The sequence below is a fragment of the Moschus berezovskii genome, chromosome 17 (assembly GCF_049115385.1).
Source record: "Moschus berezovskii isolate FMDL1 chromosome 17, NW_MosBer_1.0, whole genome shotgun sequence".
NCBI lineage: Eukaryota > Metazoa > Chordata > Mammalia > Artiodactyla > Moschidae > Moschus > Moschus berezovskii.
The window spans coordinates 61,652,509-61,675,051 of NC_142476.1; the positions used below are offsets into that span (position 1 = coordinate 61,652,509).

The following is a 22,543-nucleotide window of genomic DNA, read 5'->3' on the forward strand; positions in this document are numbered from 1 at the left end:
AACCATCTCATCCTTTGTCATCCCCTTCTCCTCCTGCCTTCAATCTTTCCCAGCATCAGGGTCTTTTCAAAGGAGTCAGTTCTTCACATCAGGTGGCCAAAGTATTGGAGTTTCAGCTTCAGCATCAGTCCCTCCAATAGTGTTTGCTATGACCAGTGCGTTCTCTTGGCAAAACTCTGTTAACCTTTGCCCTGCTTCATTCCGTACTCCACGGCCAAATTTGCCCATTATTCCAGGTATTTCTTGACTTCTTACTTTTGCATTCCAGTCCCCTGTAATGAAAAGGACATCTTATTTGGGGTGTTAATTCTAGAAGGTCTTGTAGGTCTTCATAGAACCGTTCAGCTTCAGCATTATTGGTCGGGGCATAGACTTGGATTACTGTGATATTGAATGGTTTGCCTTGGAAATAGATCATTCTGTCATTTTTGAGATTGCATCCAAGTGCTGCATTTCGGACCCTTTTGTTGACTATGATGGCCACTCCATTTCTTCTAAGGGATTCTTGCCCATAGTAGTAGATATCATGGTCATCTGAGTTAAATTCACCCATTCCAGTCCATCTTAGTTGGCTGATTCCTAAACTGTCGATTTCACTCTTACCATCTCCTGTTTGACCACTTCCAATTTGCCTTGATTCATGGACCTAACATTCCCGATTCCTATGCAGTATTGCTCTTTACAGCACTGGACTTTACTTCCATCCCCTGTCTCACATCCACAGCTGGGTGGTGTTTTTACTTTGTCTCTGTCTCTTCATTCTTTTCTGATTAGTTCCCCACTGATCTCCAGTAGCATATTGGGCACCTACCGACCTGGGGAGTTCATCTTTCAGTGTCCCACATTTTTGCCTTTTCATACTGTTCATGGGGTTCTCAAGCAAGAATACTGAAGTAGTTTGCCATTCCCAAAACATTGCCAGTGGACCACGTTTTGTCAGAACTCTCCATCATGACCCACCCGGCTTGAGTGGCCCTACATGGCATAGCTCACAGTTTCATTGAGTTAGACAGGGTTGTGGTCCATGTGATCAGATTGGTTAGTTTTCTGTGATTGTGGTTTTCAGTCTGTCTGCCCTCTGATGGAGAAGGATAAGAGGCTTATGGAAGCTTCCTGATGGGAGAGACTGACTGAGGGGGAAACTGGGTCTTGTTCTGATGGGCAGGCTTCCCTGATAGCTCAGTTCGTAAAGATTCCACCTTCAATGTAGGAGAACCCATTTTGATTCCTGTGACAGGAAGATCCGCTGGAAAAGGGGTAGGCTACTCACTCCAGTATTCTTGGATTTCCCTTGTGGCTCAGCTAGTAAAGAAGCCACCTGCAATGTGGGAGATCTGGGTTCGATCCCTGGGTTGGGAAGATACCCTGGAGAAGGGAAAGGCTACCCACTCCAGTATCTGGCCTGGAGAATCCATGGACTGTATAGTCCATGGGATCACAAACAGTCAGACATGACTGTTTCTTTACCTCTCATCTAAATGAAGTTTCTTAGGAGAGTCCATATAGGTTATATTCCTGTTTAACAGAAAAATAAAGGATTAAAGAGATTGACTTTGCCTAGAGTTACAGAACTAGAAAGCAGTTGATTTTTTAACTCACAGTCAGGCATTTGACTTCCAAACCAAGGCTGTCATTTAATCTTAATTTCAGTTGCTTCATCTATAATTTCTAATCCCTACTTTATAATGTGGTGAGGGTTTAATGGCATAGTGAATATGGGCTTGTAATATACTCTGTGGTACATAACATTTAACCAGCATTTTCCCCAAGAAGTGTTTTAAGTACGTGCTATTTGTCAGGCAGTGTGCTTACTGTTGACGTCACAGTGATGAAGCATACCTCTACCCTTTAAAAGCTGACTGACCAGGCAGAGGGACCAGCGTGAACAAAAAGCAGACTGTTTTCTAAAGTCACACTAACCTGCATATAAGAAAGCATCTTTATACCCTGAATAGTGGTAGACAGCATTTGAAATGATTGAACTTTTATGTTTTAATTTGAAGTATAGTTGTTTTATAATTCTGTGATAATTTCTGCTATGCAACAAAGTGATTCAGTTATATAAATAGACATTGTTTTTTAAAATATTCTTTTCCATTATGGTTTATCTTAAGATACTGAAATATAGTTCCCCATCCTATACAGTAGGAATTTGTTGTTTATCATATATATATATAGTAGCTTACCTTTGCTAACCCCAGCCTCCCACTCCATCCCTCTCCCAGCTGTCTCCCCATTAACCACCACAGATCAGTTCTCTGTTCCTGTGAGTCTGTTTCTGTTTCATAGATAGGTTCATTTATGTCATATTTTTGATTCCACATGAGTGATATCATATGATATTTATCTTTCTGACTTGCTTCACTTAGTATGATATTCTCCAGTTGTATCCATGTTGCTGCAGATGGCATTATTTCCTTTTTATGGCTGAGTAATATTCCACTGGACGCGTGTACTACATCTTCCTCATTCCTTCATCTGTCAGTGGACATTTACGTTGTTTCCATTTCTGGGCTATTGTGGATAGTTCTTCTATGAACTTAGGGGTGAAATACATTAAGCCTTTAAATTACTCTTTTTCTATCCCCAAACATCCCCATCAGCTTAGTTTACATCATTGCTTTCACTGTTTTATCCTAAGTATAGCCATTGCTGCTGTCTTTACCTAGACCTGGATGTCTCATTGTAGCATCTTTTCAAACCCCATTTTGCCTGTGATAATTTTTCGTTATCTTGATTAATGACTACCTCAAGTACCAGCTATGAGATTTTTACCTTTATCTAGTTACATCATTCTCCCTGTCACATAGAGAAACAGTTAATATCTCTTCAATATATTAACAAATGGCGGATCAATGCTAGATTGTTAAAGGAGAATACTCCCAGTAATTTAGTGTTAGGTTCATTCCTAATGAGTTAAGATAAAGGGTACCAGCACTGTTCTCCACCAGGTGTGTCTCTTGACCACCATGAGAGACAGATTCTGAGTTGAATAAAACTACATGTCAAAACTGACATAGAATTCAGTTACGAATTTTATAGTATGATAAATTGAGTAAAATCTCTCAGGTGAAGTTACTCCTCTAATCTCTGACCCAAGGCAGTTACAGGTAATTTTTTTTTTAAGTGTAAAACCTCAATAGGTATATGTAAACTGTGAGATGTCTTTTTTAGAGCTTGGTGAAATTGACAGATATCAAGTGAAATGAAGGCCTATGATTTGACTGTCACCACCTACATATACTTATAAATAGAACAACAAATTGGTTAATGGCAAGTTTTAACCATAGCCCACAGATGAAGACAAATAGAATTTTTTGTTCCTGTCTGGATGTATAGATTCATATATGATACAAGAAAGCTTCATTTATATTGAATGACAGTTTGTAGTGAAGGTGAAATTCTATGTACCAGTATATGTTTTGATTTGGCTTTTCTCATTAACGATAAATATATCTTTACCATTAAAAAATGTCTTTACCATTCAACTTTTAATGTACTAGAAGGAATTTTCCTGTTAATTGATGACATATTCTTAATTTTTTTCAAGCAAAACTTTTGTAAACTTTTGTAAGACCAATGTGACATGATAAATAATTAATTTGAAATTCACGTGGAAAAATACTGGAACTTCCATATTATGACATAAACGCTTTGTTATGACTACTTTAAAATGTTTTAGTACATTATAAAGGTATTGATTCACAACATGCTAGTCATTCTGAGTACTCATGGTTACGCAAGTATTTTCTTTATTGCCTTTACAAAAATAAGTTCAGGCATGTTCAAACTTATAGTATTGGTGAGTAATAAATAAGCAATTTGATATTCCAACATCGTTTTTATAATTCCTGTTATTCAGTGAGACAGTAGAAATATGAGCTTCATTAGCTTTATTTACATTTCCCTCTTAATGTTTTCTTCAAAATAAAAAAACAGTGCTGTCTCAGAAGTGCTTTACAATTCCTGTGACCTTTTTAATTCAAGTGACAGTAAAGGCTTAGGATATTATTTTAAGGATGATCTTTGGGAGGATACCTGCCTTTTACATTCACTGTCTCATTCAATTCTCCCAGTAATTTTATAAGATGGTAGAGCACCCAGTTTAGAAATCGATTGGGAGGCTGGGGAGTGAAGGATTGACTGATGTGCCATAAGAATAGCTGATAAGTGCTGTAAACAGGAAGGGCACTCAGGGCTGTCCTTATGTCCCCTGTCATTCTTCTTCCAACTTTTTGGGAATAGTTTTCTCAATGCGAGTTTTTATCCTAGCAATGTGAAATTAATCAGGATGTATTTTAAATAGTTTAAAAATTGATGTAGCTAGAATTTGGCCAACTATTGTTTTCCTATTGAATTTTATGTGTAAAGTATATCCTTGTCACTTAATTACATGTATGATAACAATTTATGTTTCTTTGGTGGTAGGGGTTTAGTCACTAATTGTGTCTGACTCTTGCGACCCCATGGACTACAGCCTGCCAGCCGCCTCTGTCCATGGGATTTCCCTTTCAAGAATACTGGAGTGGGTTTCCGTTTCCTTCTCCAGGGGGTCTTCTCCACCCAGGGATCAAGCTTGTTTCTCCTACATTGCAGGCAGATGCTTTACCGTTACGCCACCATGTGTTGTGTTGTGTTGTGTTGTGTTGTGTTAATCGCTCAGTTGTGTCTGACTCTTTGTGACCCCGTGGTCTGTCCATGGAATTCTCTACACAAGAATACTGGAGTGGGTTGTCATTCCCTTCTTCAGGAGATCTTCCCGACCCAGGGATCGAACTGGGGTCTCCTACATTGCAAGCAGATTTTATTTTTTTACCATCTGAGCTACCAGGGAAGCCCCAAAATTATTTCCCTAAAAGCTTAACAACACTGAAAACAGAACCCTGCTCTTTAGTGTGGAATGTTGCACAATTCTTCTTGCAAGGCCATTCAGTTATTTTCTTGCAAACTCTGATATGCTTCTGTTTATGCATTGCACAGTTTATGCAAAACAGTCACAATAGTTAAAAAAAATACAGCATGTGGGGTGTGGAGCAGGTAGAAGATGCTTGTATTACACAGGTACCCTTACCTCCAGTTTTCTTAAATGATGGAACAGCCTTGTTCACAGCAGTATTTTTACATTTCATGTATTTAAATTGTACATATTTAAGGTGAACAACATGATGATTTGATACACATAACACAGCCAAACTGGTTAACATGTCTCATCTCATGTTATCATTTATTACTGTGTGATGAGCGCAACTAAAAGCTACTCTCTTGGTGTATTTTCAGTGTTCAATGCAGTATTATTATGTAGAGTCATCATGCCTGTACATTAGATTTCTAGATTTATTCATCCTACATAACTGCAGTTCTGTATCTTTTGATCAACAGCTCCCCATCTGCCCCCACCAGCCCCTGGTAACCATTAATTATATTACTTTGCTTCTTTGAGTTTCACTTTAAAATTTTATTTTTTAGATTGCACTCATAAATGAAATTATGTAGTATTTGTCTTTCTCTGTCTAGCTTATTTCACTCAGCATGATGACCTCCTAATTTATCGAAGTTGCCATATAAGGTAGCATTTCCTTCTTTCTCACGGTTGAATAATACTCCATTGTATCTGTGTACCACTTTTCTTCAGCTGTTCATCCATTGACAGACACTTGGATTATTTCCATATCTGAACTACTGTAAGTGACGCTGTAATGAACCTGGGGGTGCAGATAATTGTTTTGATTCTTGATTTTGTTCCCTTTGTGTGCATACACAGAAGTGGAATTGCTGGATCATAGGGTAGTTCTTGGAGAAGGCACTGGCACCCACTCCAGTACTCTTGCCTGGAGAATCCCATGGACAGAGGAGCCTGGTGGGCTGCAGTCCATGGGGTCACTAAGAATCAGACACAACTGAGTGACTTCACTTTCACTTTTCACTTTCATGCATTAGAAAAGAAAATGGCAACCCACTTCGGTGTTCTTGCCTGGAGAATCCCAGGGATGGCGGAGCCTGGTGGGCTGCCGTCTATGGGGTCGCACAGGGTCAGACACAACTGAAGCGACTTAGCAGCAGCAGGGTAGTTCTAGTCTTATGTTTTTGAGGAGTGTTTGTACTGTTTTTCATAATAGCTGTACCAGTATGCATTTCCACCAACAGTTCAATCAGATTGTTTTCTTGCTATTGAGTGGTTTGAATTCCTTATGTATTTTGGATATTAACCCCTTTTCAGATGGATGGTTAGCAAATATTTTCTCCCACTTCAGAGATTGTCTCTTCCCTTTGTTGATTGTTTCCTTTACTATGCAAGAAGCTGTTTAGTTTGATGAAATCCCACCTGTGTACTTATGCTTTTGTTGCCTGTGCTTTTGGTGTCATGTCCAAAACAGTCTTACCGTGTCAGGAAGCTTTCCCCCTATATTTTCATCTAATAGTTGCATGGTTTCAGGTCTTACATTCAAATCTCAATTCCATATCAAGTTGAATTTTTGCATATGTAGTGAGATGAGTTCAATTTCTTTCTTCCACATGTGGAAAACCAGTTTTCTTAGCACTCTTTGTTGAAGAAACTGTCCTTTCTCTTAATTGTGTGTGTTCTTGGCATTTTTGATAAGGATCATAAGTGTGTAGAAACAAATCTATTGCTCTATTGTGATGCTCTGTTGTGTTCCAGTGTTCTGTGCATCTGTTATTATGCCAACTATGTTATTGTTGATTACTATAATTTTGTAGTAGTTTTTGAAATCTCATAGTCAGATGCTACTAACTTTGTTGATGTGTGTTTTTGTTTTTTTTTTGCTCATGATTGCTCTGGCTATATGTGATCTTTTATGATTCCATATAAATTTTAAGACCTTTCTAATACCTTGAAAAATGCCGTTGCAGTTTTGATAGGGATTCCATTGAATCTAAGGATTGCTATGAGTAACATTTATTTTTTAATTCTTCCAACCCATGAGCATAGTATATCTTTCCATCTATTTGTGTTTTCTTCACTAGCTTTCAGGCTTCCCAGTAGCTCAGCTGGTGAAGAATCCATCTGCAGTGCAGGAGACCCTGGTTCAATTTCTGGGTTGGGAAGATGCCCTGGAGAAGGGATAGACTACCCACTCTAGTATGAATGGGCTCCCCTGGTGGCTCAGAGGGTAAAGAATCCACCTGCAATGCCAGAGATCTGGATTCTATCCCTGGGTTGGGAAAATCCCCTGGAGGACGGCATGGCAACCCACTCCAGTAATCTTGCCTGGTGAATCCCTGTGGACAGAGAGCCTGAAGGGCTACTTTGCCGACAAAGGTCTGTATAGGCAAAGCTATGGTTTTTCCAGTAGTCATGTATGGATGTGAGAGTTGGACCATAAAGAAGGCTGAGCACCAAAGAATTAATGCTTTTGACCTGTGGTGTTGGAGAAGATTCTTGAGAGTCCCTTGGACAGCAAGGAAATCAAACCAGTCATTCCTGCTACTGCTGCTGCTAAGTCACTTTAGTTGTGTCCGACTCTGTGTGACCCCATAGACCACAGCCCACCAGGCTCCTCTGTCCCTGTGGTTCTCCAGGCAAGAATACTGGAGTGGGTTGCCATTTCCTTCTCCAATACATGCATGCTGAGTTGCTTCGGTCGCGTCCGACTCTGTGCGATCCCATGGACAGCAGCCCACCAGGCTCCTCTGTCCACGGGGTTCTCCAGGCAAGAATACTGGAGTGGGTTGCCATTGCCTTCTCCACCAGTCATTCCTAAAGGAAGTCAATCCTGAATATTCAGTGGAAGGACACATGCTGAAACTGAAGCTCCAATACTTTGGCCACCTGATGCAAAGAGCTGACTCATTAGAAAAGACCCTGATGCTGGGAAAGATTGAAGGCAGGAAGAGAAGGGGACGACAGAGGACAAGATGGTTGAACGGCATCAATGATTCAATGGACATGAGTTTGAGCAAGCTCCGGGAGATGGTGGAGGACAGGGACGCCTGGTGTGCTGCAGTCCATGGGGTCACAAAGAGTCAGACGTGACTGAGCAACTGAACAACAACAATAACTTTCATCTACATTGTTAAATTTATTCCTAAGTACTTTGTTGTTTTATTACTATTGTAAATAAAATGGTTTTCTTTTTCAGATAGTTCACTGTTAGTTTGTAGCAATGCAACTGATTTTTAAATGGTGATTATATATCCTGTAACTTTCCTGAAATCATTTGTTGGTTCTAACAGTTTTTTAGTGAAGTCTTGAGGGTTTTCCATTTATAAGATTATATTATCTGCAAACAGAGACAGTTTTACATCTTCCTTTCTGAGTTGGATGCCTTTCATTTCTTTTTCTTGCTTGATTGCTCCAACCAGAACTTCCAGTATTGTGTTGAATAGGAGTGGTGAGAGTAGGCACCTTTGTCTTGTTCCAGATCTTTGAGGAAAGTATGTTAACCTTTCATTGTTGAGTATGGTGTTATCTGTGAGTAGTCATATATGGCTTTTATCATGCTGAGGTACATTTCTTCTGTGCCTGCTATGTTGAGAGTTTTATCGTTAAAGGATGTTGACTTTTGTTAAATAATTTTTCCCACATCCATTGAGATGGCCATGCGATACTTATCCTTCAGTTAACGTGCTGCGTGACAGTGATGGGTCAGTGTGTGTTGAACCAACCTTGCATCCCAGGAATAAATTCTGCTTGATCACGGTGCTCGAGCCTTTAAATGGGCTGCTGAATTAAGTTCCTATTTTGTTGAGAATTTTTGAATCTGTATTCATCAGAGACATTTACTTGTAGTTTACTTTTTATGTAGTATCTTTATTTGGCTTTAGTATCAGGGTAATGCTGGCTTTGTAAAAATGAGATTGAAACTGTTCCCTGCTCTTTGATTTTTGGAAAAGTCTTAGAAGGACTGACACTAATTTTTCATTAAAGGAATTCTACCAAACATTTGCTGGCATATTGAGTGCAGCACTTTCACAGCATCATCTTTCAAGATTTGAAATAGCTCAACTGGAATTCTATCACCTCCACTAGCTTTGTTCGTAGTGATGCTTTCTAAGGCCCACTTGACTTCACATTCCAAGATGTCTGGCTCTAGGTCAGTGATCACGTTATCGTGATTATCTTGGTTGTGAAGATCTTTTTTGTTCAGTTCTTCTGTGTATTCTTGCCACCTCTTCTTAATATCTTCTGCTTCTGTTAGGTCCATGCCATTTCTGTCCTTTATTGAGCCGATCTTTGCATGAAATGTTCCCTTGGTATCTCTAATTTTCTTGAAGAGATCTCTTGTTTTTCCCAGTCTGTTGTTTTCCTTTATTTCTTTGCATTGATCGCTGAGGAAGGCTTTCTTATCTCTCCTTGCTGTTCTTTGGAACTCTGCATTCAGATGCTTATATCTTTCCTTTTCTCCTTTGCTTTTCGCTTCTCTTCTTTTCACAGCTATTTATAAGGCCTCCTCAGACAGCCATTTCGCTCTTCTGCATTTCTTTTCCATGGGGATGGTCTTGGTCCCTGTCTCCTGTACAATGTCATGAACCTCCGTCCATAGTTCATCAGGCACTCAATCTATCAGATCTAGTCCCTTAAATCTATTTCTCACTTCCACTGTGTAATCATAAGGGATTTGATTTAGGTCATATCTGAATGGTCTAGTGGTTTTCCCTACTTTCTTCAATTTAAGTCTGAATTTGGCAATAAGGAGTTCACAGTCAGCTCCTGGTCTTGTTTTTGCTAACTGTATACAGCTTCTCCATCTTTGGCTGCAAAGAATATAATCAGATTTCGGTGTTGACCATCTGGTGATGTCCATGTGTAGAGTCTTCTCTTGTGTTGTTGAAATAGGGTGTTTGCTATGACCAGTTCATTCTCTTGGCAAAACTCTATTAGCCTTTGCCCTGCTTCATTCCGTGCTCCAAGGCCAAATTTGCCTGGTACTCCAGGTGTTTCTTGACTTCCTACTTTTGCATTCCAGTCCCCTATAATGAAAAGGACATCTTTTTTGGGTGTTAATTCTAAAAGGTCTTGTAGGTCTTCATAGAACCGTTCAACTTCAGCTTCTTCAGTGTTACTGGTTGGGGCATAGGCCTGGATTACTGTAATATTGAATGGTTTGCCTTGGAAACGAACAGAAATCATTCTGTCATTTTTAAGATTGCATCCAAGTACTGCATTTCAGACTCTTTTGTTGACTATGATGGCTACTCCATTTCTTCTAAGGGATTCCTGCCCACAGTAGTAGATATAATGGTCATCTGAGTTAAATTCACCCATTCCAGTCCATTTTAGTTCACTGATTCCTAGAATGTCTATGTTCACTCTTGCCATCTCCTATTTGACCACTTCCAATTTGCCTTGATTCATGGACCTAACATTCCAGGTTCCCTATGCAATATTGCTCTTTATAGCATCGGACCTTGCTTCTATCACCAGTCACATCCACAACTGGGTATTGGTTTTATTTTGGCTCCATCCCTTCATTACTTCCAGAGTTATTTCTCCACTGATTTCCAGTAGCATAACTGGGCACCTACCGACCTGGGGAATTCCTCATCCAGTATCCTATCATTTTGCCTTTTGATACTGTTCATGGGGTTCTCAAGACAAGTATACTGAAGTGGTTTGCCATTCCCTTCTCCAGTGGACCACATTCGGCTGTGGTCCATGTGATCAGATCGACTAGTTTTCTGTGATTATGATTTCAGTGTGTCTGCCCTCTGATGCCCCCTCGCAATACCTACTGTCTTATTTGGATTTCTCTTACCTTGGTCGTGGGATATCTCTTCACAGCTGCTCCAGCAAAGCGCAGCCACTGCACCTTACCTTGGACGAGGGGTATCTCCTCAAGGCCGCCCCTCCTGACCTTGAACATGGAGTAGCTCCTCTCAGCCCTCCTGCTCCCGCGCAACCACCGCCTATTGTACGTGGGGTAGCTCCTCTCGGCAGCCGGCCCTGGCCTCGGGCGTAGGGTAGCTCCTCAGGGCCGCGCCTCTTTGCGTGGTCAGTTGCACCTGCGCCGCATCTCTCGCGTCTGTTGAGCTATTTCAAATCTTGAAAGATGATGCTATGAAAGTGCTGCACTCAATATGCCAGCAAATTTGGAAAACTCAGCAATGGCCACAGGACTGGAAAAGCTCAGTCTTCATTCCAATCCCAAAGAAAGGCCATGCCAAAGAATGCTCAAACTACTGCACAATTGCACTCATCTCACACGCTAGTAAAGTCATGCTCAAAACTCTCCAAGCCAGGCTTCAACAATATGTGAACCGTGAACTTTCAGATGTTCAAGCAGGCTTTAGAAAAGGCAGAGGCGCCAGAGATCAAATTGCCAACATCCTCTGGATCATGGAGAAAGCAAGAGAGTTCCAGAAAAACATCTATTTCTGCTTCATTGACTATGCCAAAGCCTTTGACTGTGTGGATCACAATAAACTGTGGAACATTCTCAAAGAGATGTGGATACCAGACCACCTGACCTGCCTCTTGAGAAACCTGTATGCAGGTCAGGAAGCAACAGTCAGAACTGGACATGGAACAACAGACTGGTTCCAAATAGGAAAAGGAGTACATCAAGGTTGTATATAGTCACCCTGCTTATTTAACTTCTATGCAGAGTACATCATGAGGAACGCTGGGCTGGAAGAAGCACAAGCTGGAATCAAGATTGCTGGGAGAAATATCAATAACCTCAGATATGCAGATGATACCACCCTTATGGCAGAAATTGAAGAGGAACTCAAAAGCCTCTTGATGAAAGTGAAAGAGGAGAGTGAAAAGGTTGGCTTGAAGCTCAACATTCAGAAAAGAAAGATCATGGCATCTGGTCCCATCACTTCATGGGAAATAGATGGGGAAACAGTGGAAACAGTGTCAGACTTTATTTTTGGGGGCTCCAAAATCTCTGTGGTTGCTGATTGCAGCCATGAAATTAAAAGACGCTTACTCCTTGGAAGGAAAGTTATGACCAACCTAGATAGTATATTAAAAATCAAGAGACATTACTTTGCCAACAAAGGTCCATCTAGTCAAGGCTATGGTTTTTCCCGTAGTCATGTATGGATGTGAGAGTTGGACTGTGAAGAAAGCTGATCGCTGAAGAATTGATGCTTTTGAACTGCGGTGTTGGAGAAGACTCTTGAGAGTCCCTTGGACTGCAAGGAGATCCAACCAGTCCATTCTAAGGGAGATCGATCCTGGGTGTTCATTGGAAGGACTGATGCTGAAGCTGAAACTCCCATATTTTGGCCACCTCATGTGACGAGTTGACTCACTGGAAAAGACTCTGATGCTGGGAGGGATTGGGAGCGGGAAGAGAAGGGGACGACAGAGAATGAGATGGCTGGATGGCATCACCGACTCTGTGGACATGAGTTTGAGTGTACTCCGGGAGTTGGTGATGGACAGGGAGGCCTGGCGTGCTGTGATTCATGGGGTCGCTTAGAGTCAGACACAACTGAGCGACTGAACTGAACTGCACTGAACCAAACATTTAATTCATAGATGAATTTTGTTATTGTCGTTGCTCAGTCTCTCTGTCGTGTTTGACTCTTTGTGACCCTAAGGGCGATAGCCAGCCCTCCAGGCTCCTCTGTCCATAGGATATCCCAGATATGAATACCAGAGTAGGTTACCATGCCCTCCTCCAGGCGATCTTCCCAACCCAGGGATTGAACCTGGGTCTTCTTCATTGGCAGGTGGGTTCTTTACCACTAAGCCACCTGGAAAGCCCCTTGGTGAATTCTACCAAACATTTAATGAAAAATTAAGAAGAATTTAATTAAGAGAAATATAGAATTTGGGAGATTAGCCTTATCACAGTCTTAATGTATTTTAATGTCTTGGGTATAGTAGTGTGGCTGGGAGGAAAAGGAAAGAAAACAGTATTTATCTTAGTTTCTTTGTAGTTCTCTATAGAAAGCTTCTCTTCCTACATTGGCATTACCACTTGCAGTTAGAAAATTAGAAAGCAGAAAAATCATTCCTGTTTTTCACAAATACCATTCCTACAAAATAAAATGGCAGGCCATCTCCAGGCCAAAGGCATCTTCAATCATGGTATGCATATACTAAATTACTGAGAAAGATCCTTCCCAAGATGGACTAGCTGAAGGTAAGTACAGATGCACACAGTCTATTCAATTTCAATATGAAAATCAGAACTCATGCTGAGATTTCAGTGAAGGGTAAAGTTATAATGTGTTATGTTTAGTGTCTTAAAATTTGGTGTGTCATTTCAGGAGCTCTGGGCCAAGAATTTTGCTGCTTTTTTTTTTTTTTCCAAGTTTGTTTTTCTCTTTTTTACTAGAAAGAAAGTTTCTGTGACCATTAGCTCTGGACATCTGATTCCCTCTGCTCTCCTGGGCTCCAGAGGTAGTTCCAAAGTTATCAAACTAGAGTTTAGAAAGAAGGCTTAACTTCTTTAGCCTTTGATATGATAACCACATTTACTTTCTCATTTAGTGCTATTTCATTTGGAGCAAAGTATGACTTCAAATTTTGGTTAATTCATTTTCCTTTGGGAGAGTCAAGTTTTTGGTCAGATTTTAACCTGCATACTTTTCTTTAGATCTCTCTGTTTTTTTAATATTCTTAATTAAGAATATAAATTAGATTCTTAATCTATAATGTATTGTAAATAGAAAAGTTTATATAGAACTAACAATTGCTTCTGGTAACTAATTGCTAATAGAAAGAATCAGATGTCAAGCACAATCTTAATGAGGAGAATAACTTGTGGCTTCTGTGGGATTTTTTTTTTTCATATAATCAGTTTTATTTGAAAATTTTATGGTTGAAAGGCATAATTATTTTAAGGTGTTCTACCATGATAGAAATTTATTCTAACATAGGCATTTTATTTACTCTCAAAGGACTTTCTTCAGAAGATACCACACCTTTAATGCAAGAAAATATACTACATGTAGCCACACATGCCGTTAGTGATGAAGAATCTGCAGAAGTAAATGCTAACGATCAACTAGAAGCCCCAAAGTTGGTTCTGCAGTCTCTGTTCTCACTTATACGAGGTGAAGTTGAGCAGTTGGATTCAAGAGCACTTCCCCTTTGCCTTCACCAGGTATCTTGCTGAACTTTCAATTGCAGCCTCACTGAAATTCTGGGGGCAATATTTGTAATAATCTAAAATCCAGTTCTCTGTAATGGATTCTGCTCCACCTGTCATGGGTGAGTCCAGGAGGAGGTGACCTTGGATCAGTAGCTGGTAGGAAATCTGGCATATCACTGACTGGTGGCCACATGTTGGCTTGGATGATCAATCTCCGGCTCATACAGTCTCTCACTTCTTTTACTTGGTGGGGGTGGTGGTTTGGTTACTAAGCTGTGTCTGACTCTTGAAACCCCATGGACTGTAGCCTGCCAGGCTCCTCTGTTCAATGGGATTTCTCAGGCAAGAATACTGGAGTGGGTTGACGTTTCCTGCTCCTGGGGAATCTTGCCAGCCTTAGGGATCAAACCCGCATTTCATGCGTCTCATTGCAGGCATATTGATTACTGCTGAGCCACCAGGGAAGCCCCTTCTTCTGCTTAGTGTGTACAAATGAGAGTCGGTGTAGTGTACGAATGAGTCAATGTAGAAAGTGCTTAGGAAGTACCAACAAGGTACCCAAAACTAAGCTAGACACAAGGGAAGTAGATTACATAAGAACGTGTCCTTAAGACCGACACTGGAATAGGAGAAACAATTGTGTAGGTAACTAATGGTAGAAGTCTGTATAAAGTATTAGAGTAGGTATGTGCTTCAGGTTCAGCAAAAGCACAAAATGCATGACTGACTTTGTCCTTTGGACATTAGGCAGAAAGAAGATGATTCTTGAGCTGGGTTTTGCAAGATTTATAGGCTCACAATAGATAAAGAAAGTGAATTGGTACAGAAAGAGATCAGCTTTTGCAGAGACATGACTGGGATATTATTTTGAAGATTAAGATGGAAGAGAGATGAGAATTAAGATTGGATAACTTGTAACATTAAGGTCTTGCTTTCAGAGACTGAGAGCTTTTAATTATGCAGGTGCCAAAATTAGAATTCTAGAAATATAATTTTTGATCATTGAGAGGGTAAACTAGAAGATGGAGAGCCTGGAGACTGGGAGATCTTAAGGACAGTAATACGGAAGGTTTTTTACATGAGATAATTCTGAAAAGATTAAGGTATTTATGAGCTATGTTTTATTTTCTTTTTTTTTTAATGAAAATAATTCATATATTGGAATGGAAGAAGCTTCAATTTTATTTCACTCACTCTTCCTGTTTCATTAAACATTTGCAATAGCAATTTTTTAAAAGTAAAATAGCTTTTGTCCCAATGCAGGAAAACATATATTCTTACAAATTTATATTACCTCCTTGCTGGGCTTGAAGAATGCCTTTGAGAAAATGTGTACTACTTTTTGACCTCTGGTGTGTTGCTAACATATGTGATACTTGTTTACCGTAGTTGAGAACCACCAATACCAAGGCAGCTTTCTAATCTTTCAGCCTTCTTTGAATTTGTACAATGGATTGAGTCTGTAAAGGATATTTACACTGTTATTTCATTCTCCAAACAATCTAGAGAGACATTATCATCATCTTTACAAATGGGAGATATTAGGCTCCCTCACAAAGCAAGTTCCTTATAATTGTAGGGCTTTGTTTTGTGCTCAGTCGCTCAGTCGTGTCTGACTCTTTGCAACCCCATGGACTGTAGCCCACCAGGCTCCTCCATCCACGGAATTTTCCAGGCAAGAATACTGGAGTGGGTTGCCATTTCCTACTCTAGGGGCTCTTTCCGACCAAGGGATCGAACCCACATCTCTCAAAGCATGTGTTTTGGGGACAGCTTGGCATAAATTTGAATACTGACTGTATAATAATAATACTATTGCATCATCGTCAAATTTCTTGAGATTGATAATGGAATTGAAGGTCATGTAGGAGAGGGTCTTCATTCTTGAGAAACACACATGCAAGTCGTATTTAGGAGTAAAGTTACATAATGCCTGCAACTTAAGATATTTCAGTGGGAAAAAATGTGCAGGAAAGAGAAAGAAGATTTGGCAAAATGTCAATAATTGACAAATCTAAATAAAAGGTATATGACTGTGATTTTACTATTCTTTTAAGTCTTCTGTAGAATTTCAATAAAAAGTTGGGGAAATGGACATTTGGAGTAAATAGAAGCAGCTAAGTGTAGCCAGATCTTTTCAAACAGTTTATGTCACTGGGCTGTTGTTACATTGTTATACTGTTAAATGTAAGGAGAATGCTGTTTTCTCCTAGCAGGTGATCCTATAGCTGAAGCAGATCTAGTAGAAAATCACATTTTTAGGCAGGAAGGTGATAACAGTCTTGATCAGATGCAGATTTTTTTTTTTTTAATGTCTCAAAGTAAAACTCCATCTTCATCCCCCAGGAACGTGTCAGTTTGCAGAGTCCTGTAGATTAATTATGCTTCTGAAATACCTCAGCAGTCTGGCCTCTCCTGGCAAAGAAGATTAGAGAGTATAGTGGTGGCTTTAAAGTATGGGCTCATCTTTACCCTACTCACCCTAACCCTACTACTAACAAACTAAGCAGCTTTTAATTTCATCTTCTGTAATGTTGTAGAGGACTCAGTGAAATACTGCATGTACAAGTACTTACCACATCAATAACACTTGGTATGCTTAACATAAAAGTAATTAAACATTAAGCAGTATAGCTATATTTCTCTGTCACTAATTCAAGCATTGCTTGTTGGAAAGAGATGGCTGAAACTGCAGTAAGTTGAGACACCAGGGCAACAGGAGTCGGCCGATGACTGCCTTCCATAGTCCAAGAATACAAAATATCCTGTCAGTTACTCTCAAGGGAAACACAAGTTAAGAGAGAAGTGAAGTGACTTTTTTTTTCCCATTATTTAGTAATTCCCAGCAGTTCACTGTGCCTTTCACTTGAATTTGACAGTTGTTAACATTTTTGCCAGATTTTTGTTTTCCCTCCTCCCACTCAACCCTACCCCACATATTTATTTTCCATGAAACATCTTAAAGTAATTTTCAGGCATTACATCACTTCACCCTTAAATACTTGCACATAAATTTCCCAAGAACAATGACACTCTCCTAAATAACTTACAGTGCCATTATCAACCCCAAGAAATGAGGTGTTGGTTTAATATTATTTAATAAAGAGCCTGTATTTGTTTCTTCAGCTTATTCCACAAATATTCATTATAACTAGTTTCCCTCTGATCCAGGATCCAGTGAAGGAGCACACATTGCATTTGGTTGTGAACATCCTTTAATCCTTAGTAATCCAGAACAATCCCCTGCCTTCTGTTTATTTTTGCTTTTATAACATTGACACGTCTGAAGAGTTAAGAATTCTTGTAAAAATGTCCCATAATTAGGATCTGTCATTATTTCTTCATGATTTGATTCAGGTTAAAATATATTGGGCAAGAATTCTACCTAGGTAACATTCCATATTCAGATGTCTCTTGAACTCACTCCAGTCTGGCCTTTGTGCCAACTACTCTGCCAGAATTGCACCGTAAATGCCAGGATTGATCTCCATGTTGCATGCTCATGTGAATCTAGTTGTTAGTCCTCAGTTTTCTTCCTCCCAGAAGTATTAGAAGCTCTGACAAGTTGATCACATGCTCTATTTTGCAGCATTTTCTTTTGCTTTTTAGGACCCCCCACTTTCCACTTTTATATCTTACCTCACTGAGAAGGCATATCGCCTTCTCTGGGTCATTTGTTGAGTCCTCCAAATTTTACTGATTGTTAAACATCGGAGTGCTTGAGGATTCAGTTCTGCAGTATAGACTAAATATCCAGCTTCCTGAGGCATCTCATGGACCTTTCAAACTTAAGATGCCTAAAATCAGACTTTGATTTTTTTTCTCCCTTTTGTTAGATATATCCATCCCTCTAGTTGCTGAGACGAAATACTTTGAAGTCATCCTTCACTTTTCTCCATGTCCATATCCAGTCAGCAGATCCTGCCAATGTATTTTAAAAATATATGCAGATTCTGATGTCTTCTTTCCTCCTTCATTGCCGCCATCTCAGTACAAGACACTATCAGATTTCATCCAGATTTTTGCAGTAAACTAATTGTAGAACCCTCTCTGCTTTACCTTTATTTCCATTTAGGCTTTTTTTCCCCCCGCTCTACACAGCAGTCATTGTGATCCAGATAAAATGTTAGTTGGGATCATGAGACTTCTCTGTTCAAAACCACCCACTGACTTCTTTTCATATTCAGAGTAAAAGCCAAAATTCTTACCATGGCAAGACACTCCATGATCTGGCCCTGTTACCTCTTAGACTTTAATTCCTAAAACTCTCCTTACTCACTTCTTTCCAGGTACACTGGCCTCCTAGCACTTCCTCAGCTATACCAGGAATGTTCCTACGTCAGGGCCTATGATATTTCCTTTTCATCCTTTCTCAGGAAGTCACTGTATGATGTACTGTACCAAAACAAGACAGTAAACCAAGGAACTGGAAGATTAAGATACAAGAAAATGGGGTGCTACCCCAGAGATGGGTGAAGGGGATCTCTAGGAGAAGAGAGAGTCTTAGATGACAGCTTTGTACCAAGAAGAGTTATCATTTTCCAATTTCTGAATATTTGGTGTGTCTGAATACACTAAGGGAAGATTTCAACTCTTGATAGACTAGAGTTGTATAAGCGATAAATGTGTGGAAAACTATACCAAAAAAGGAAAAAAAGAAACCCCAGAGAAAACAGAAAGCTTTCAGGAAAGGAAAAATAATGAGAGTTTACTTCATGGCTTACTCATAATAAGGTAAACATTAAATGTTTATCTACCTTTTATTATGATACATGGGATAGGTCGATATGTGAGAGAAAGTATGTGTGGTATGTGTTTGTAGAGGAAGGAGCAGAAGACTCAATCCCCATTTTCTAAAACTGAAAAAAAATCAAAAAATAGCAAATATAAGCAGAATATTTAGAGCTATAGCATTTTTTAAAAAAGAGATATCTACAGGATGCTTGGGGCTGGTGCACGAGGATGACCTGGAGGGAGGATATGGGGAAGAGGGAGGTGGGAGGGGGGTTCAAGAAAGGGAACACATGTACACCCGGGGCGGATTCGTGTCAATATATGGAAAACCAACCAACATATTAATGTAAGGTAATTTGCCTCCAATAAAATAAATTAAAAAAGATATCTAAATGCTTGCTCCTAAAGAAAGGAGAATAGACCATGAACAGTAGGGCCTTTCTTAACACACCTTATAGAACCATTTGACTCTTTAAACCATATGAATATATATTTTTGATAAAGATAGGTAAAAGAAGAAATTTATCATTCAAACGTCAGGTGAGAATAGCTTCCAGGTTAAGGTGGTGACAGTGGAAACACGGAAAGGTGAATTTGAAATCTTGACATAAGGACTTGTTATAGATAATGAAAACAAGGATGATAAAGAAATCCGAGAAGAATAATTCTAGGAATACCCAGTTAGGAGGAATGGTAGTACCACTGACAGAAATAAGGGAGTATTGATGGAGAGTTAATTACAGGATAGTTACTATTTTTAACATATTATATGGATGAATATATGCTAAAGGACATTTGATATTAATGACTATGATCACTGCAGACATTCACTTAACATTTTTAGCTCTCAGAACTCTTTTTTTTTTTTTTTTTGGCACTTAGTATGTTTTATTGATTCTTGTTTCCCAAACATCCATTGTAAATCTCTGTCAGTATGGACATAACAGTACTGATAACAGCCTCAATAATAAGAATCCTAAAATAGGAAATACTGTTTTAGTAGCACTATTCTAGGTTTTTTAGCCCATTTAATCCTCACAGTAGTACTATCAGAATGACACATTATTATAACCAACGATTTTTTTTTTAACTTGTCTGAAGTCACACAGCCAATAAGTCATAGAGACAAGATTCAAGTCCATGTCTGGTTCCAGAGTCCACACTAAAGTTCTTGGAACTCTCAAAGATTCCATTTAAAAATTATTTTTCTTGGGGACTTCCCTGGTGGTCCAGTGGTTAAGACTCTGCACTTCCACTGCAGGGGGCATGGGTCTGATCACTCATCAGGGAAGTTCCGCAGGCCATGTAGTGTGGCCAAAAATATATATATATATTTTTTGTTGTTGGGTTTGAGTAATCTCTCATACACTGACTTTGTTAATATAATGGCAGTGGCTTTAAGTGTATAACTTAAAGTCATAAACTTGAGAGTTTTTCATATAGAAGTGAGAAGAAGAAGTTCAAGTGCTGTACTTTGTGCTCAGTCAACATGTCCTGAAACTCGTCTCAGACTCAAGCAGGAAATGGCTTCACTGGGATCCTTGAAGCCACTTTGTGAGACTGCGGACAAACAGATACACCTTCCTAATTCCTTTTTGTTCCTGGTAGATAAAAGACACCTGAAACCAGGAAAACCTTAAAATTACTGCCCTCCCAAAGTGATTTTCAACTCACTTCTTCACGATCCTACTCTGCACTGGTAGAGTATAGAGTATTTCTGGTCCAGAGTCAGCAAGTGCAAACCGTTTTAAGCACTTGCCGCTGTGTCCTGCGGAGAAGGCAATGGCAACCCACTCCAGTGCTCTTGCCTGGAAAATCCCATGGACGGAGGAGCCTGGTAGGCTGCAGTCCATGGGGTTGCTGGGGGTCGGACACGACTGAGCGACTTCACTTTCACTTTTCACTTTCACACATTGGAGAAGGAAATGGCAGCCCACTCCAGTGTTCTTGCCTGGAGAATCCCGGGGACGGGGGAGCCTGGTGGGCTGCCGTCTATGGGGTCACACGGAGTCGGACACGACTGAAGTGACTTGGCAGCAGCAGCAGCAGCTGTGTCCTGGGCACTGTACTAGACACATGTTCTGTCTCCTAGAGTTGTGGGTATTATTGACCCTGTTTTACAAATAAAGAAGCTGAGGGTGAGACATGAAATGACACATCCAGAGTCACACAGCTAGTAGTGGCAAAGCTTGGTCTAGAACACGGTCAGGTTATTCACCTTCAAACCTCATATTTTTCTGCTCTACCAGGCTGCCTCCCAGATTTAGACATTTGGGGCATCAAAGAAAATCACACCTTCTTTTACCCTGCTCGACTTGCCAGGAGTAGGTTTTTATAGGAGGAAGCACTCTGTGTATTTATTTTTCAAGCTGCACTTTCACCTGGAAGTGCCTTTTTACTTTTGAGGCCTTGGGTGTCATGATCCTGTCTTTATGGTTGCACTTATGGGACTGGAACTGTCCCAGAAGTCTGAAAGCTAATGATTAAACTGACAGTTTACAGAGAGGTGATTGGATCCATCTATATTGTTGTATTGCTCCTGAAAGAATGTTAGATATGTAGAATAAATTTTAAGCTAGACAGCTATTTCCTTTAAAACTATATTTTTTCCACTGTGGGATTTAGAAAAAAAAATTCCTTTTTTATTTCTAATTTATAGGTTTGACTAGTGCTTTATTGCTCTTTGTGCTGATAGCTTCCTGGAAAGTAGAAATCGTGATCCATAAACAGAATACCTTTTTCATGAGAGACTTAGGAAAAATTAGGGCAAACTGTTTGAAAGTGTAAACTATTTAATGAAGTATTTTAAGTATGACAGTAGTCAATTCATGCAAGTATTTCTCCATGTATACTTTTGGTCTTATTCTATTTATAAATGCTATATCTGAATAAAGGACCCCAAAGTTTTCAGAATTAAAGAATTTTTAAATTTAAAGTTGCCCTAGAATGAATCTGCTAAGGGATATGCCTCAACTGGATCCAGATGCTGAGTCTCTGGACCTTGCCCTCGCATCCAGTGCCCTTTATCCTGTGCAGCACTTTGTATGTATTCCAAACATCATTGCTCAACTAGTAGCACTTGGTCCGTCCTTTTCTGAAATATCAAAAGAGAATGAAAAAAGCAGTGTCCCTTGAGGTGCTTTGTGAAATACTTATGAGATGAATGGGTTTTAAGATCCCTTGACATGACATATTTCAGTTTTTTAATTTATGATAAAGCCATCCTTTCATTCATGTTCTACTTTTATAAGCCTCGATAGCATTTCTCTCATTCTTTGGAGTTCTTCTTCTAAACTCTAATGAATCAGTGATGTTTGCTTTGCCTTGAAATAGAATAGAAAGAATGAGATTGTGTACGGACCAAAGAATGTCTGTGTTTGCTTTTCTTGAGACAAGTGACTTCAGAAATGAGTCTTGTGCCTAGAGTCATATTTTTTCTGAACTGGTGAATATAGTTAAATAAGAGTTTTCTTAGTTTGATATCAAAGATTTTGAGAGTTTCAAGGTTTTGGTTTCTTTCAAATTTGTCTTTTTATTCAACTGTTAATTTAACTTTCTCTGTTTTTTATTTGTTTTTAACAGATAGCAGAGTCTTATTTCCAGGAGGAGGACTGTATCCTTTTTTTAATTACAAGAAGAAATGCCTAGAACACTTAGTGAATTGCCCATTTTTAAAATTGAGATTTGCCTACAATGAATGTATGATCTGTTGTTTTCACTGGATTTTGTTTCATGCACCCATGTAACCATCTCAGAAAGCAAGATGTAGGAAATTTGTTACTCCAGAAAATTCT

At 39.5% G+C, this 22,543-nt stretch overlaps 1 protein-coding gene across 1 annotated transcript in view; it reads left to right on the forward strand.

The window, feature by feature from the left end:
- The window catches only part of CNST (consortin, connexin sorting protein), a 98,593-nt gene that overhangs the window by 41,392 nt on the left and 34,658 nt on the right, over positions 1-22,543 (forward strand). Inside the window, exons 3-4 of the mRNA XM_055419739.2 lie at positions 13,822-14,027; positions 22,332-22,362. Coding sequence (XP_055275714.2) covers positions 13,822-14,027; positions 22,332-22,362 — 237 coding nt within the window. The remainder of the gene's footprint in view (positions 1-13,821; positions 14,028-22,331; positions 22,363-22,543) is intronic.